The sequence below is a fragment of the Peromyscus leucopus genome, chromosome 13 (assembly GCF_004664715.2).
Source record: "Peromyscus leucopus breed LL Stock chromosome 13, UCI_PerLeu_2.1, whole genome shotgun sequence".
In the NCBI taxonomy this organism is placed as follows: domain Eukaryota; kingdom Metazoa; phylum Chordata; class Mammalia; order Rodentia; family Cricetidae; genus Peromyscus; species Peromyscus leucopus.
In genome coordinates, this window is record NC_051074.1 from 31,719,490 (window position 1) to 31,738,653 (window position 19,164).

The 19,164-nt window shown below is 39.6% G+C and overlaps 1 protein-coding gene across 5 annotated transcripts in view; it reads right to left on the reverse strand.

Annotated features, from left to right (window-relative positions):
• Nyap2 (neuronal tyrosine-phosphorylated phosphoinositide-3-kinase adaptor 2) overlaps positions 1-19,164 on the reverse strand; it is a 253,449-nt gene that overhangs the window by 51,806 nt on the left and 182,479 nt on the right. For all 5 annotated transcript variants that reach the window (XM_028884112.2, XM_028884114.1, XM_028884113.1 and 2 more), the window contains one exon: positions 13,377-13,589. In XM_028884112.2, the coding sequence (XP_028739945.1) occupies positions 13,377-13,589 (213 nt within the window). The remainder of the gene's footprint in view (positions 1-13,376; positions 13,590-19,164) is intronic.

The following is a 19,164-nucleotide window of genomic DNA, read 5'->3' on the forward strand; positions in this document are numbered from 1 at the left end:
ACACATAGTATAATACATATACTCAGTCACATACACATGCAGTCACATACATACATAATCACACACAGCTATACATAGACTCATAGAAACATATATACACCCCATACACACCTACACATGCAACCAAACACAATTATACTTGATCACATGGTCACATATGTATGATCAATATCATATATGCATACCAATATTGTGATATATGACAATAAATCCACACATGCACAATCACACACTCATACACAATCACATGCATATAATCATACATATACCTCATCACAAGACAATTACATGTATACAACTACATACATAAATCACATGCAATTACACATGATCACGCACAAGTCACATACACTCACATATCCAGGATCACACACACACATACACACACACACACACACACACACACACACACACACACACACATAATCATGTATATACAGACCACAACAAATAACATATACATGAGCACAACCACACACACAAATCACTCTCAAGTCACATATAAATCACAATATACCATAACACAAATTTCATATATATATATATATATATATATATATATATATATATATATATATCACATACACCATACAAATCACACACAGCCACACACAAGTCAATTTAAAATCCTGTCTACTACTTGGTTCTGTCTCTGCCTCTAACTGCCTTATTAGGCTACAGAGGAGAGTTCAGATAAGGACACCAATATTCATTTTGTAAACCTCTTTTGCAAGTTCTTCTGTGGCTTGACTTTTTGTCTTGGGATATGAGACTAATTATCTTATATTATTTTGTAATTAGCTTTTACATTTTATACCCTGTTTATTTCCATTCAAACTCTATTAAGGAATACTCTGACCACTTAAAATATTTAACACACTCCCATTTCTCCCTTTCTGGTTATTTCCCAATGCTGTCTGAACAGTATCAGGAAAAGAACAAATAATACCATTTCTCTGGTTAACACAAATTCTGGTGACATCAATCACAGTTTTCCACTGAGAAATAGCGGGACCACTGAGGGTGTGGTTTACATGACTCTCCAAAGACTCCACATGAGAATCTGGCCATGTGTTTGCTACTAGAATTCAAAAGGCTAACCTCCAGAGTGAGACAAGACGGTGAAGAACCAAACAGCAGGGACCCACAAATGTTTCCCAGGGAAATAACCAAGTGTGGGAACTAGGAAGAGCAGCCAATGATGAAAGTGTCTTCCAGTGCATGAGCCCTCTGCATAGAATGGCAGCCTGGAGGGTTGTAAACACACAGCTCACAGCTGTGTGGGGCTGAAGGGGAGGCAGGCAGGAAGCTAGAGTGCAGCCCACAGCCAAGTCCGCATTACAGTGAACAGTGAGATCCACACGAGCGGTTTGCTCGTCTTGTTGTGGGATAAAAGCGAACGTAATGAACTCGCAGGTTGTTCAAACACCACACTTTGAAAAGTAAGGTGATGAGAAATTTGGGAGTGTAGACTTTCATTTTCTTTACATATGAGTTAATTTGTAGGTATGTTATACTGCGCCATTATTTGTCCATGTTGTCACACAGCAAAATTAAACATTTCATGTGGGAGAAAGACAGTAAATCAAAGAAATCATGATTTCTCTATCAGGTATCCATGTTCCTATACTCCAACTCTGTGACTCACTCCTTCATTGTGTTTGTAGGTCAGTAAATCAGCTGGGCAGGATTTTTTGTTTGTTTTTGTTTTTGCTTTTCTTAGACTCTTGCTCATGCAGCCAGTTCTCTCTCTCTCTCTCTCTCTCTCTCTCTCTCTCTCTCTCTCTCTCTCTCTCTCTCTCTCCTCTCTCTCTGCTGTGTTTGTAGTTTGTGTGTTTTGTGTGTGTGTGTGTGTGTGTGTGTGTGTGGTGTCTGTATGTATATGTGTATGTGTTGTGTTTGTGGTTTGTATGTGTATTTGCATGTGTATTTGTGTGTGTTTGTATGTGTGTGTGTGTGCATGCACATGCACTGATATATTTTCTTATGTGTATGGGTTGTCTGACTAAAGGTCAAGAACTTCTGCTTCTCTCTATGATGGTTTCACCTGTCATCATGTTAGCAAAAGGTTGCTCATATGCTGGCAGTGTTGGAAAAAATCAACTGTAAGTCCTCATGCTCCCTGAGACTAAGGCTCTATAGTCATGCCCAGTAACTTCCATTCCATTATATTGGTCACAAAAGACACAAGGTTAACACAGATTCAAGGGATAGGAAATGGACCTCACTTTGTAGTAAGAAGCTATAAATGCAGATTCCAAAGGCTTGAGTGTAGGGCTAGGTACCAACTCCTACAGCCCTAGCATTGCATGAAGATGTAATGGGGGGAAAGGAAGGGAATGTTAGGTGTAAATTATGACATAATATTATAAAAGTGAATATCAGTTTCTCAAAGATGTTTTTACCCACACCTCTACAAGTGAGCCACAGGAAGCAGTCTAGTTCCTTGTAGTCATTTGGATACTATTTATTATGCTGTTTCAAATTCAATTACACAGATTCCGGAAGCCCATGGAATTGCCTTCCCCTTAGCAAGAGGATATGCCGTGTGATCCTCCAGCATCTAGACCCCACATGATACAGAGTAAATACCAAATACTGTTTTCTTATTTAAAAAAATATGATCCAAAAGAGAGTGAATGACTGAGCAAATGTCAAGTAGGATATTCATCAAAGAGGATATATGTATGTTTATTAACATTTTCTCATGCTTATTTCCTTGTCAATATAGTTTTAAATCCCATTCATTTTACTGTTTAGAATAGAAGTAATGTGATAAATTAATATTATTTTTCTAAACTTTTTAAAAATTTATTTTGTGTGTGTATAAGCATGTGAGTGTTTGTGTATGTGAATGCACGTGTCTCTCTCTCTCTCTCTCTCTCTTTCTGTGTACGTGTATGTGTATGTGTTTCAGAAAAAGACTAGACCATGTGCATAACCATTTTTCATTAAACTGAGTTTGCATCAGTAGGTGGAATTAAGAGACATGATCACAGGCAAGCCTCATAGTTTGTTATTACATTATACACAGTTGTCAAAAAGTAATCTTGGGCCATCAATTTGGCTGAGGAGTTAAAAGAACTTGTACATGAATTTGATCCTCCCCAAAAGGTGGGAGGGAGAAAACTCACAGAACTTTCAAGTAAAGTTCAAAGGGACTCAAATAGCATCAGTCTAGCAGCAACTTCACGTAGGCTTCAAGTCTACTATTTCCATGCATTTTTAAAGTCCTTAATGACAAAGACAATGACATTTCCTTTATCTTAGCTTTGAATGACAGTGGAGTTCATAATTCTTTCAAGTCATTACCATCAATACAATGTTTTATTAATATTGTTGCCCAGCATGGTTTTCTTCACTGAAAACAGAAAGCAGGAATTATTGTCACCAGTACTGTCACAGTCCCCAGTCCCATGATTCTAAGACATGGACCTGTTTGCTGCCTGTCTACACTTATGCACTTGGGAGTCCTTTTGTATACAAAAGGGATAATCAGGACAGTCTTTGAGTTATAGCATCAGGATGTTTGTCAGAAGAGTTTACCATCCTTCCAGCATTATCAACAGTGACAAATACACCATCATTTTCAAGAAGAAAGCATCCTCCTTATTAATCAATGGATGCGCATTCCATGTTCAAAGCTCATTCTCTTGGATTCATTGTGATTCTCTTCTGGAATCCCAGTTTTCTACTGCTCAGATGAATATGACTCCATTGTCATAAATCTCCTTCCCACATCTCCAGGCTTCTTGAACAGCTCTCTCCAGTATCTGTGCAGTTTCCCCAGCTTCCAAGAAGGTGACTGGAATGAGAATGGCAGCTGCAGACCCCTTATGAGCTGCGGCTTTGGTCTTCAGAGCACTGCTGCTGGAGCGTCCAGTCTCCCAGAGGACAGCACGTGGCTCTTGTCTGGCTGCTATTCTCTTAGTACCTTTTATCTTTCTTTTCTCACATGTTTTTTTTTTTTTTTAATCAAATTCTGGTCAGTGAAGCCCCTCCTCATGTGGGACTTAATACAGAAAACTTTCCTTCACTGTTCTAGGCTGGTGGTTTTCTTTGCTTTGGTAGGAAGACAATTGTAATATCCAAGGATCCCTACAGGAAACTGTAGTATTTACCTAGAATTCACTGTGTTCCAGGAGCTACATTTAGTGTGATGTAGCAGGAATCTTAAAAGTTCTTATTAATAAAGTTAAACCTGAGGCCAGTTATTGGGGTCCATGCTGGTAGATCAGAGAGACAGAACAAGCCACAGCTATCTCACCTCGCCGGATCCTCAGCTGGTCTTGTCTCCTCAGACTGGAGGCCTCTGAGTCCTCATCCAGAATGAATCTCAGCTGAACTGTGCTGCTTGAAAGCCTGAAGCTTAACCAGCCAAAATGCTTAACCAGCCAAAATCTTCTTATTTCTGGTCCTCACGCCTTATATATCTTTTTGCTTTCTACCACCACTCCCTGGGATTAAAGGCTGGCTTTCTGGGATTAAAGGCGTGTCACCATGCTTGGCTATTTCCAATGTGGCCTTGAACTCACAGAGATCCAGAGGGATTTCTATCTCTGGAATGCTAGGATTAAAGGTGTGAGTGCCACCATTTTCTAGCCTTTGTATCTAGTGGCTGTCTGTTCTCTGACCCCAGATAAATTTATTAGAATACACAATACCACCACAGTGTGATGCATATTTGCCTTAATCAACCCTATGAACACCTGCCTTTAATTCTCTTTTTTATTTGTTTTATTATCATCATCATTATTATTATTTTGATTGTGGTCTTATTAATACAAAATTCAACATACAAGTGTGGCTTACAAGAAATAACACATTCTCTTTCTTTAAATGAAATAAATTATCTGTCTAGTTTTATTTCTCTGAAATTGGGACTTCTTTTGGATATAGAGTACAGAATCATAAGTGATAGTAGAACGTGCATCCTGACGATGAGTTTTAAAATGAACATACCTGTCCTTTAGAGGAGAATATACAATATTGCCTCTCTAATTTCTAGTTTACTCTGTTTACCATAGCAGACTGTGTTATTCATCACAAAGAGCCAATCGAAGAACAGAATTCTATGTCTGGAAGGTTGGGAGAGCAATCATGTACAAAGTAAAGCTTCAATGAAAGCTAGAGGCATTTTTTTTTCTCCATCCATTCTACCTGTCCAATTCAGAGGTCTTGGTACTTTGGCAGGATTCTGTGAAAGACTTGACTGCCAGTGTTTACTCTTCATGAAAATACAGACCTGCTGTCTTCTAGACAGACAGGGAGAGAGACTGTAATAGGGCTTCATAATGCAAGAAAATGATAAAATAATTTCCTCCATGAGATTGATACATGTATTTGTTTGCATGCTTCCTATGTGAGCAAAATCATGTCTAGTTTAAAGGAGAAATTCTTTCCTGCTACAGCTGCTGATATGTCTATCTCTCTTGAAAATATCTTAGCTACCATCACATCCCTGACCCATCCTATTATTGACCCGTCCCATCACAGAGCCAAAATATCCCTGACTAAACCCATTACTGACCCATCACATCACTGACCCACTCTGTTCCTTGTCTATCCTAATCCTAACACTGATCTATCCAATCACTGACCTAACCCGTCCCTGATCTATCACATGCCTGACCCATCCCAATACTGACCCATTCCATCACTGACCCACCCCATCAGTGACCCATCCCTCATGGACTCCCTAAGATAATAAATTCTGAAAGGTAAGAAAAGAGAAACAGGGGTATTTTTCTAAAGACCACTACTCATCTCATTTATAGGTTTTTCATTCTTGTCTAGGCATAAATTATATACAAATAACACACTCTGTGTGTGTGTGTGTGTGTGTGTGAGAGAGAGAGAGAGAGAGAGAGAGAGAGAGAGAGAGAGAGAGAGAGAGAGAGAGAGATTTTGCTTCTTACTCAAAGTCTTCTGTTTTTACTTCTAAAAATGCTTCAAGTCAGGCCAGACCGACAGCACCAAGCCAAAAATGCTCCAAGCTTCAGTTCATGTTTCAGTTCATCTTTGCCCTACGTGCCGTACTGTCTTTCACTCAGTTGTTGATAACAATGGCTCTAGGGAAGATCTGAGATCTCTGTGTATATGTATCCTATTTAGCCCATCATCATTTTTGAAGTCTGCATCTTTTTATAGTTTTAGAGTGGCTTTTAGATGTAAATAGTAGGTAATCACAAAATAACACATTTGATTAAATTAAATTAATGTATGATCAACAATTCTGTGCCATAAAGAAACAGAGGAAGATCCTGTTTATATAGCAAGAGACTATATCACACAGCCTGTTGTGCATATGTATGAAGATGTGGGTGTCCCCAGAAACAGCATTAGACATAAGCTATGGGAACTGAGATTTTGTTAATACCTCATTTACTTGTATAACTTCACCCACATCCCCCCATTATATTCATGAGTATGTGAGTCCCAGTTCTTCACTGCTTTCAGAAATCACCCTCTGGGGATTTTCTGACTTACTAAACAACAGTAGTTTAATAAACTACTGCAGCAACCAGTGGCAATGTTAATTAGAATGGGGATCTCCTGACATGTTTTCTTTACTTCAGCAATTCCTCCATTCCTCAACAGGGCTGTTAAGAAGAGCCATTCCAAGGAGCTATACTAATTTGGGTAAAGCAATAGTTTATGTGAATGTGTGTATGTGAAAGTGTGAAAGCACACATACCTACAGTTGTAGATGTGTGTGTGTGTGTGTGTGTGTGTGTGTGTGTGTGTGTGTGTGTGTGAACATAAGGGGCACATCAGAACACCAGAGGAAGGAAACTGATGTGGGAGAAAGGGGTACATACATAGACTATTCTTTCTCCCCTGTGAGATATTTTATCACTGATAACTATGCAATGGAAAGAAGAGGATGTGGATTCCTATTCTAGCATTTATAGCAAGGCACTAGTGGTTCAATGACCTGGCAACCCCCCAAAAATATTGAAGTATGCGCAAGGAGAGGCAGTTAGGATTGGCTCATTCTCTTCTCTTCTGAAACAGCGAGTCCAGAATGTTTTCCTCAAGCAGCTGATTTCCTATTACAAATCCAAGCCATCTTGTAGGTCCATGAGCTTCAGATGGTAGCTGGCTTGTTTAAAAACACCAAAGGGGAAGGGGATTTAGGTTTCTCTGCATGTCTTCATTGATGGAACTACGGTGCTTTCTAGAACATATCTGGCACATTTTAAACTCTGCTACATCTGGCGCCCAACGTTCGTGTTACGAATTCATGAAAAAGCTGTTTGCCTGTGGCCTTGTGAGCCCCAGCTCAGGCCCAAGCTACACTCAGGCGGTTGTGGTGGTGCACACTGGTAGGATTTGCTGAAGGAGACAGAGGCAGGAGGATCCTGAGTTTGAGGCCGGCCTAGGAGGCTTGGGAGAAGCTTCGGCCCAGACTGAGCCACAAACAGTGGTGGGACCATGGAAGCAGTGGCTACTGCTCCACGTTGCCAGCTCCTTCTCATCGTGTTGGTGACTGCGGTGATGCTGCTGCTACCAGGGACGAAGGGTTTACTGCTGCTGGTTCAGAGAAGAATTGCCAGGACCATCGTGTTACAAGAAAGCATCGGCAAAGGTCAGTTTAGAAAAGTTTGGCAAGACAAATGGGAGAAATTGTGAAGATTTTCTGTTCTAGGGAAGAATGTTCATGGTTCCGAGAGACAGACATTTATCAGACTATGATTGCTCCAAACCACAGAGGAGGCAAAAAAAAAAAAAAAAAAAAAAAAAAAAAAAAGTCTGCAGGAAACCATGACCGTGCCTAACAGTGACTTTGAAATCTTCAAAAAGATGACAGGATCCTACAACGATGATTCCACATGGACTATGATAAAGCCATTAAGCCGATTAACACCATGGAAAAATCGACTTTGGACTACAAACTGGTCAGGACAATTTTGAGAGGACTAGTTGAGAAGATCCAGCCTGACAGACTACTCAAACAAGAACTTGAAACAAGCCCTGAACTTTCCTATTATGCAGAGACTGGACAAACGATATAGGACTTGATGATTAACCCTAAAATTTTCTTTTCAAGATTCCCTAAAGATATCTTCACCCCTAGAAAGCAAAAAGAAAAAGAGAATATAGATATGAGATAGATCATCAAATCTACTCTGAGAAAAAAAGATAAAGAAATAATAGGATAAATAGGTAGATCACCGAATCTACACTGAAGAAAAAGGGGAAGATATAAAAATGACAAAAGGTAGACTACTGAATCTATTATGAAAGGAAAAAAGAGAAAATATGGATATGATAAGATAAAAAGGGAGATTATGGAATCTACTTTTAAAAAGGAACTACTTGTTTTAAATAAGATAAGTAATGAAAATTTTTTGGTCTGAGTTTATCAGATGTTACTGGACTGGACATTGTTAATATATATAATGGAGTTTTTTATCTGAATCTGTCAAATGTTAATGGACTAGACATCATTAATGTATTTTTTGGCTGTATATATTGTATATACTTATTGGATAGTTTTTCTTGTATTAGTTATAAGCTTTTTAAATTTTAGACAAAAAGAGAGGAAATGTGGTGGTATTGTGTTCCCCAAAATATTGTGTACTCTAATAAATTTATCTGGGGTCAGAGAACAGACAGCCACTAGATACAAAGGCTAGAAAATGGTGGCACTCACACCTTTAATCCTAGCATTCCAGAGATAGAAATCCCTCTGGATCTCTGTGAGTTCAAGGCCACATTGGAAATAGCCAAGCATGGTGACACGCCTTTAATCCCAGAAAGCCAGCCTTTAATCCCAGGGAGTGGTGGTAGAAAGCAAAAAGATATATAAGGCGTGAGGACCAGAAATAAGAAGATTTTGGCTGGTTAAGCATTCAGGCTTTTGAGCAGTAATTCAGCTGAGACCCATTCCAGATGAGGACTCAGAGGCCTCCAGTCTGAGGAAACAAGACCAGCTGAGGATCCGGCGAGGTGAGATAGCTGTGGCTTGTTCTGTCTCTCTGATCTACCAGCATGGACCCCAATAACTCGCCTCAGGTTTGATTTTATTAATAAGAACTTTTAAGATTCCTGCTACACAGTATCACTCTAACCCTGGTTGGCCCAGAACTGGTTTCACAGACAGACTGGCATTTAAGTACCTTACCTGTCTCTGTTTCCCTAAAATGCTGGGATGAAAGGAATGTGCCACCACCAGTTACATTTCATAATTTTTAAACTATAGAATCAAAGTTTCGATGGCACCCCCTTTTCTTTCTACTATGTATGTCTTACTCTCTCAGAACCGGTAGTTCAGGATATAAGGGACCAAAAATATGTTGTCCATTCTCTATGATCAGTAGATAGTTTGTTAAACAGGTTTGGAATGATGCTAACCAAAACAGATGCTTCAGGAGCTTGAGGCAGAACCTGGAAGCTTCCTACAAACATTACTTAAACTCTGAGCTTGTTAGAAAGTTCATGCCATAGTTACAAAGAACATAAGGAATGTGCTTGCTAATTTCTGTGCAACTTACTGTTTAGTGAGAGTCTAATCATTCACCACATAATTCTATCATTTCCATTCACAACAGCCCAGTTTTTTTTTTAAAGTTCTAAATTAGAGACTCCCTGGATGCCCTCTCAATTTCCTTCTCTCTCATGTCTCCTCCATTCTTCCTCATGTATGCTTCATCCAGTCTATGCTTGCCACCGTTTCTAAGATCTCTAGTCCTGAAGTTCAACTGAATCTCATTAGTTCCAAACTTGCAATCCCATTGTCTGCTGGCCCCTCACTTAGATATCCAAGAAGGTCTGCAAATTAACAGTCAGAATTCAATCCCCAACTCTCTCCATTGTTCCTTGCTCCATATCTCAATACACTATTTCTCAGGTAATGCCTTTCCTGTCCCCTAAACTTAAATTCATCATTGGATGCTCCACAGTATAAGACAAACTACATTATTTGTATCTTAAAATAAAGACTGGCAAATATTTACTATATACTGTTCAAAACCTGACCATGGTGTGGCAGTTAAGTGCCTAAGGTTATGAAAGTTCATTTCCCCATTATGTCTACTAGGTATACACTCTCCCCTTTATTGAGGGAAAGAAAGGTTCTTGCTCCCTCCAGGGAAGGCCCTTTCTACTTCAGTCAGGAGTTGATTCCAAAAGTTAATATTCTAATCTCAATTCTGACCAGTTGCATGAAAGGAAAAAAGTCAACCTTCAGTTTTCAGCCCATGGATGTGAAAAAAATCCTTAAGGAAAGAAAAACAGAGTCATGAGCAGGATAGATAGCTCTGAGGACGGGGTGGCATCCAGGAACAGCTATAGATAATCCGTAGCTACACACCTCCAGACTCGGGGTGCCAGTCGCCCCGCCTGCAGGGCTTCAACGGGTTCTCAACCACCCTAAGGAGGGAATGTAGGGATAGGAGATACAAAGGAAAAGACACCAAGTCTAGATTCTGATCAAGGTGCCACTTTATTTCTCTTCCACAAAGGTTTATATAGTTCCGCAGGGTGGGGGGAGCAAGAAGCTGTCATCTGCATAAGGTGGGGCAAGCTAACAGGATGTTTGTATAGGATGTTTACAGGGTGAGAGGGTCAAGGGCTCTGACTCAACGTCCTGTTGCTAGGCAACCTGACTGTAAGCTGATCTAGTTCCCTGTCTTATTGGTGGTCTGTATTTTTCCACTAACTAGAGATTCTGTCCTTGTCCGTGACATCTCCCCCTTCTTAGTAATAAATCTAAGGGCCAACATAAACCAGGTTCAAATGGTCTAAAAGGAGGGCTCTGAAAGAGGCCTTGCATGGAGGATTACAGAACTCGGTACCAAAGGCGCTGATAAGGTCCACCACTTGGAAGATTGTTAACTTGTGCTTTATAGTGAAAGTGTTCCCAGTTAATACATGAGGTCTTTTTAGATAGATACTCATCTACATTAGTAGATTCCCAATAAATGACCTCAGTTCTTCACACTGAACACATTTGTGTGTGTGTGTGTGTGTGTGTGTGTGTGTGTGTTTGTGTGTGATATGTAGATTTTTCAGGTTTCCTCAGAAAGTATGCCATTTTCTTTCCCCCATCCTGGTAATCCTCTAGAAATCACTGTTTTATCTATCAAAGCACCAAATTACTCTTTCCAATGTTAATGTCTTTCAGAAGAATTCACTTTTTTCTATTTCAGCTCTTATTTTCTTATATATCACATCTTATTTTATATCAGCTGAACTAGGGATCTACAGATAATTGGTAAGGCATTATTTTAAACTTTGTAAGGTAGTTTCTGCAAGGGATGAATATTTGAATCAATAGAAAATGATGCTCACCAACAATGAGTAAACATCATGCTATCCACTGAGGGTCTAAAATGAAGAGGACAGATTCCCTTCTCTCTTCTTGAACTGGGACTTCCATTTTCTCCCATGCTTGGACATTGATACTGTGGTTTTTAATCTTCTAAACTCAGACTGTGGCTTGTACCATTGACATTGTGCTTGAACTGCATTATGCCATAGGATTTCCTGGACCATCAGCATGTAAATAGCAGTTCTGAATCTTTCAAACTTCTATAATGATGTGAAGATATCTCTCAGAATAAATCTCTTTCTGTAATGAATATCTAATGGTTTTGTTTCTTTGGACACCACCTGACTAAAATAAGCATTACATTACAACAACATACTTGTCTATCAATAGGCTATTAATAACCAATGTAAGGATATTTGATTGATCATTATGATCCCTGCCACTAGGATATGTTGGCTGTTGCATCACAGATACTCAGAGAACAATTTTTGTTTTTATTAAACATATCTGTCTTCTAAATATATCTTTCACATACTTTAGGTAGAAGCTTTACAATTTTAGATGAGTCTATGAAAATATTGATCATTTCTAAATTAGTTATCACTTTAGCTGGTAGGTGTTGTCTACTATCATATATATATAATTTTTGAAAGAGCACACAGGTAGTCCTGAATATTATTTTGATTTTGACAGAACACAAAGGTAGTCCTAATTTCACTTCTCGTCATTATTTATAAAATACCTTGATGAAAGCCACTTTGAAGGGAAAGAGCTTATTTGATCTCACAATACCATGTTTGCAGGAACTTGAATCAATTAGTGACAATAACAGTTAAGAGAGAATGAATTCATGCATGCTGGCTACTCAGCCCACTTCATCTACTCATACACTGCTCAGGGCACAAACCGAGGAATGGTGCTACCCTTAGTGGGCTGAATCTTCCCATATCAATTAATATAGTCAAGACAATCCCCCATAGGTGTGAGAACAAACTAAGCCGATCTAGACAATCCCTCAGTGACATCCTTTCTAGGTGATTCTAGAACATATCCAGTTGACAAGTAAGACTAATCATCATCTATTACTACCACCATTTTTGCTTGGATATAAAAATAATTTAGAATTTCTGGAGTTGTGTAGAACTTTCCTTCTGCCAGTTTTTAACTTGGGCTGTAAGATGAGTTCTTCATAGTGTACACGGGATGGCTCCACCATCTAGCTTTACATAGCATTCTAAATCTGGAAAACTATGGCTGGATCTTTCCCCAAAACATCCCTGCCCAAGCCCAGAGACCATTGGCCTCCTCTACTTTAACTTACCCATGTCAGAGAGTTCATAGGTTAACTTGGTGTAAATTGCTTTCCTTGATGAGTATAAAAGTCAAAGAGAACATGAAAGGATTGGTCTTTTCTTCACAGACCTAGCACACTTTCTGAAGAGAAATCTGAAAACTGCAGGAGGTTCCTTGATTATTCACTGTTTATTTTAATTGACAGCTCTCTGTGAGTTCAACATGTAGATGAATCAGATCAAAGCAAACATATGCTGCTTTACAAAATCGATGTTCAATAGTACTTATCTGGTAACCATGCAGAATTGCATTGACTATTTCAATCTCGAGATATAAAACTGAAAGGTACATTAATCTCTCCTCTTTTGGTTTGGGTTTGAGAACTTCCTGCCATGTCACATGCCCAATGACTATGTGACTCAAAACAGGTTCTCCCTCTAGTCACTTCAGATTGTTATTGTTATATTTCTATCATCAGTTTTACTTTTGATCAAATTTCACCAGTTGCCTAAAATTATTTTTTTTTAAGAAAAAGAACCACAAACATCAAATCACTCAACTGCCTAAACTGAGGTGACTGCCACAAATGCCACATGGTAGAGCTTTAAGAAACCACATTTTCCTTGCCATCCCTGTGAGGAGTTGTCCTGTGGTGTGCTGCACAGGTCTCCCCTTTATTTGTGTGTTTGTGGTTGGGGTCTGAGTGGAGGCAGATTGATTTGAGATGACGGCTGCCTAAGTGATACCTGCATAACAGCAGCCTCTAAACTTAGAGAGCTGCCTGGACATACAGGCTCTTGCTTACCTGAACTGTGGTTTCCTGCCAACAAGGTGGGGCTCACAGAGCATCGGCCCATTCTGCTGGTGACCACAGGTGGACCTGGGGTTCCGTCCCATTCTTGAGCTTTCATTGGCTCTCTGGAGGAAGCTGCTCCTCCGTGATGACCTCTCTCTTTGCTGTCCAACTTTGGTAATGGCTCCGTGCTGTGGCTTCGGACTTTCAGCTCCTCAGTGGATTCTGTGTATCAACAACATTACTTGTTATTTGAGAATTAAATCCTCCCCCAAAAATCATTTTTAGAGACTCAACTGAAATTTCCTTCTAAAGTACTTGTAAAATATTATTGAAAATTGGGTTGTGCTGGAGACCTTGGTTTTTAAAATATAACAGTGAAATAGGTCCCCTGGAGGATTTTCTTTTTCTCCAAGACGTGGGTACGTTAGTATCACCAGAAAGAAAATAATTTTCTTTTTTGATATACAATACCTCAATGAATCTTGACTCTTTTTATCAATTCCCCTTTGATTTCATCTTTAAGGAATTCTCTTAAGGAGTATGTTACATTCCTTCCTACTTTCTAGTCCCTCGACTTTCCTTTACTGTACTGTGCCTTGAATTCAACCCAACCATTCTCTAGCACTGCCTTTACTGAGCAAATACAGTAGGTTTTTTTAGGTGAAATATTTACCACAATTCCTACTGATTGGCCAGTCTTCTACAACTTGTTTTTATGTATTCAATTCATTCAGTTTCACAGATCCTGCGTAAGGCATCTGCAATTTTCTTCTTCAACACATCCTTTAACACTGGTCATCTCAGCACTAGCTGAGACGCTGTCCTCATTCACTATAGATGCTTTGTATGATTTTTATCCTTCCAGTTTCAACAAAATTTCATCTAATTCTTAAAGATTTCCCAAACTTTTTATCAAAAGACAAGACCTTTCTCCTTAGTGTCAGGTTCATTATCCAATGAATACCTTATAGATAACACAAATTTAACATTTTAGGTACTGTACAGACATTTCTTACTCAACTGATAGCTATTCTTGTCCATTCATCCATTCATGCTAAGAGATTGTCTGTTCTTGTCTTTAACTGCTAAAGCCCAAATTCAAAACCATCAGTCAGAAAAGTCTCCTGACTCTTTGTGAGACTTTTTCTTGTCCTTCTCTACTTGGTATCAAGTTTGCCTCAGCAACACTAGTTGAAGCTTTAGCTTTGTCTCTTGAATTATCACAACTTGCGCCCTTGATCTTGTCTTTGATAGCCAAAGTACAAGTTATAGCATCTGTTTATAATGCAAATGTGATCATAATGTACTCCTGACAGGATTACTTTGAGAAGTCTCCTGTTCACAGCACAATAACTGAGTCTCGATTAGTGTCTGCCATACTGTCCTTCCCTTTCTCTCTAACATAACTCTCTCATAATTGTTGTACCCAAGGAATAATTTCAAAATGGTCATAGCTTATGTCACCCTCTTCCATGCCTGATCAAAACAATAACTTCAACCTCTTTGCTCTGACTACCCTTAAATCTTGTCTTTGCTCTAGGTGAGCAAATCAACTGATGCTCAGTGACTTCAGTGTCTTCTAAAGCTTCACTGTCCCTGTGGTCATGTCATCCAGTCATCTGTATATTAACATAACATATTGTCTTTCCACATGTTTACTTTGCCCCCAAACTCCACATTCTTGAAAGTCACATGCTTTGGTTTTTTGTTTTTTACAACTGGTTCCCCTAGCAGCAAGCATCCTGTTTAATAAATATTTTACTTAGTTTATTTAGCACATTTGTGAAATCTTCAATCATCTTTCTGCTATGTATAGGCAATAGAATATTTCTAAAGGAACCAGAGAATCAAATGATGATGAATGTACTAAAGTGACATGATCTTGGTAGTTTTTTTTTAATCTGATCATTTGATAACAGTAATATATAAAATTCATCAAATTAGAAGTCTAATTTTATATAGATTCTTTGATAATAAATGGTAATAATTTTAAAAAACTGTATTTTTGTTTTCTTGTCATTTAATTTAGCTTCAAATGTTTCTCAGCTTTCAACGGGGTTAAAAACAAATGTCACGTTTGGTTCCTCATTATCTTGCTGGCTGGATAAAAAGAACAGGCTTCTGTGTATTGAGCAGCAATGGTCAGGGTTCTGGGGGCCTCCCAGGGCTCCACTTGGCAGTGTTAGCAAGCAGTAATTATAGAGAGAAAAGGGAAGTGGTAGACAGAAATAGCCCAGTTGGTAATAGGGCCTGATTTGGATGTGCTGTGGCAGTTGCAGCTTGTGATTGGCTGCAATGATTGGTCAACAGGCTGCTATTTGTTGCAAGGGGATGCTGTTAAGTGAGGGTGCAGTTTGTTTGCACAGTTAGATTATAGAGAAGCACCTGTGGGCCAGATTTAATTCCACATTTTTGCTGTTTTGCTCTCCCATTCCTCTGCCTGCTGTGAGTCTCTGCCAAATGAAAGCCCTGAATAAACAGCCTTTCTGTTCTCATTGGCCTGGTCTGGTCTTTCATTTTCACACTGCTTCAGCCCCTTCCAGCTCCAAGAAACCATGCAGCTATATAAATACAAGAATTTCACTTTGTGAGACAAACAAACCAGGAAAGTAGTCCAATCTAATCACAGTATCAGAAAGAGTTCATGTCTCTAAAGACACCTGTTATAAAGTTACAGTTACACTGAACTCGAATATAAGAAGTCAAAATATTTTAATGGTAACATACTTAATCATAATCATTAGGAGAAGAGCATTTAACCAACACTTGCTATTCAGTGTCCTGAAACAAATGGAGTTAAATCAGCACCAGGCATGATCAACATTGGCCATTCCTAAGCTGTTTGTTCACAGTCTCAAAAAAAAAAAAGCAACTCTGGTTTCTGAATGTCACTGCCTCAAATCTAAGGGCCCATCTGTTTCACCCGAATTTTTCTTCCACAGTTTAACTCAACTCCTTGAGCCCTTGTGCTGTTATTTGCTTAGGAAATTAGACTCCCCTCCTCCCCTCCATCTCTTCTGTCCTTCCTGTCTCCCTCCACCTTCTCTTTAATAACTTGCCCCATATACAAGAGCCTCTGGAGTTGGAACTAGTCCAAAGATAAACAAATAGATAAAGAGCTCCAACCTAAAGCTGCCCCCAACACGGTTCTCTCTGACATTTTAAATATGGAAGGAGAAGATTTGTGTAAAGGCATCTCCACCAAAGTCTGTTTCTTTATTCTTGTTCACATCATTCTACTACAAATATCAGTGGTATATCATTTAAGCCTCAACTATTTAAAAGTCCAATACTGCTTTGGGGGGGGGGAAGCAACAGTATTTGTCTTCTTTTTGTGCTTCTCTGTTTGTAAGTGCCAAGGGTTAGTTTCAGTTAATTTTGGCAGGTGCATTTACAGAAACTTGCACAAAAGGATTGAAGAGTCTGCAGTGCTCAGGTTTAAATGTGTGTACCTTCATGTGTGCTTTTCAATTAGAAAGTGGAGACAAAATATTAGTAATAAAATCATAAACATATGATGCTTTTTCAACAATCTTTTTCTGTACTCTTTTTTATATTTAAAAAACTGTTTTTCATTTTACATACCATCCCCAGTTCCCCCTCCCTCCCCTTCCCCTGCCCCCTAACTTTCCCCCATCCCAGCCCCCATCCATTCCTCAGAGGGAGTAAGGCCTCCCTTGGGTAGTCAACAAAGTCTGGCATACCAAATTGAGGCAGGGCCTAGTCCCTCCCCGCTGCATCAAGGCTGAGCAAGGTCTCACAAAAGGGAATGGGCTCCAAAAAGCCAGTTCATGCATCTGGGATAAGTCAGGGCTCCCACAAACAGATCATGCCCCACAACTGTCCCCCACTTTCAGAGGGCCTAGTTCTGTCCCATGCAGGTTTCCCAGCTATCAGTCCAGAGTTCATGAGCTCCCATTAGCTAGGGCCAGCTGTCTCTGTGGTTTTCCCCATCATGATCTTGACCCCGACCCCTCTTGCTCATATGATTCCTCCTCCCTCTCTTCAACTGTTCTCCAGGAGCTCAGCCCAGTGCTTGGCTGTGGATCACTGCATCTGCTATCATCAGTTGCTGGATGTAGGTTCTAGGATGACAATTAGGGTAGTCACTAATCTGATTACAGGGGAAGGCCAGTTCAGGCACCCTATCCACTGTTGCTAGCAGTCTTAGCTAGGGTCAACTTTGTGGAATCCTGGGAATTTCCCTAGCACCAGGTTTCTCCATTACCCATAATGTAAGTGTATTCTTGAGCTTTTATTTTGTAATAAATCTTTTCCCCATGTACATATTTAAGAACTGCTTTCAAAACCAAGTAAGTTTCTCATTAAAATAAAGATACAGCCCTTTAAAATAACTGTCAAAAAAGAGACAGGTGGAAAGTAGAGAACAGAATTAAGAACTAATTGAACTTACACAACTGGATTAAAAACTATGCAATTAAGAAATACTGTAGGTTCAAAGAAATACATTCAGGAAATAAAGACAAGTACCTGCATCCAAATATTTTGATGTTATTTAAAATCAGATGAACCCATTTTTGAATTTAGTAACATAAACTACCCACAAGATTCTTCTTATACACGGTGTGGAAACTTTCTACAGAATCATAGTGTCTCAGTGCCCTATATAGCAGCCCCCATTTGTAGAAAATTAATGACTGTGTACTGCATACCCTGTTGATCCAATGAACGACTGTGCTAATGCTGATTGGGTGACTGATATTTATTTCTTATATTTCTACAACCTGAAAGTCCATGACAGGAAGGCTCACAACTATCGAGGGCCTTCAGTGTGTCAGCATCCCTTGACAGAAGGCAGCAGGGAGAGAAAACAAGCAAGAAAGAGGGAGGGGAAGGTAGAGGGAGGGAGGAGGAGGAGGATGAGAGAAGAGGGGAGGACAAAGATAGAAATAGAGAGATAGAAGCAAAGTCATCCTTTATAAGGAACACACTTGCATGGTAATTAAGCCATGCCTGTGACACAGCATTAATCCATTCACAGGGGAGAAAGTCTCAAGGCCTCACCTATCATTACTACTGATCGAGGATTTAGGAAGGGACACTTGTCAATCACAGCACTGTGCTTGTTTCTGAAGCAATTCAGAACCAACTTCTTTGTTTTTTTAGATAAACACCCTGGTGAATCCATACTAAGGTCACCTGTCTCCCCTTGGTCATGCCTTTGTTATAACACAAATAAACGCCCACTTTTTCTGTGACCCTAACCTGAACTCTAATTGCATGTTATTGTGTCTTTCAAAACAGTGCTGTGTGGAGCTGGTCACTGCCAACAGAGACAGTTTACCTACAAGTCTAGACAAGCATGGGGTCCTTTGGTGACCTTCTGTCATCTCATTTCCTGAATCTCTAGGACAGGGCAAATGCTCTCCTGTCTCCACAATCAAAGGGCAGTGAGGTGAGAGGCAAATTTTTATTTCTCGTTGTTCCTTCACTCTTGTGTGAACCCTGTCATTTGGGATCAGTCTTGACATCCCAGAGAGGCCTTCTCTTCAAACACACACACACACACACACACACACACACCAGTCACCTGAGGATCTGATGGTTTTAAATAAATGGGACACTTCAAGTTTGTTTTAAGAGAGTACATGGTATAACATCTCAGTATACAAGAAGAGGCACACTGAGGCAGAAATCGCTATGCACCAAAACTAATGAATGTTTTTAAAGATGGGGTCTAATGCATCCGGGGGCTGCTCACCAACTTGCTACCTAGCCCCAGATCTTGAACTCCTCATCACCCCACCTCTACCTCTCCGGTGCTGGGATTATAGGT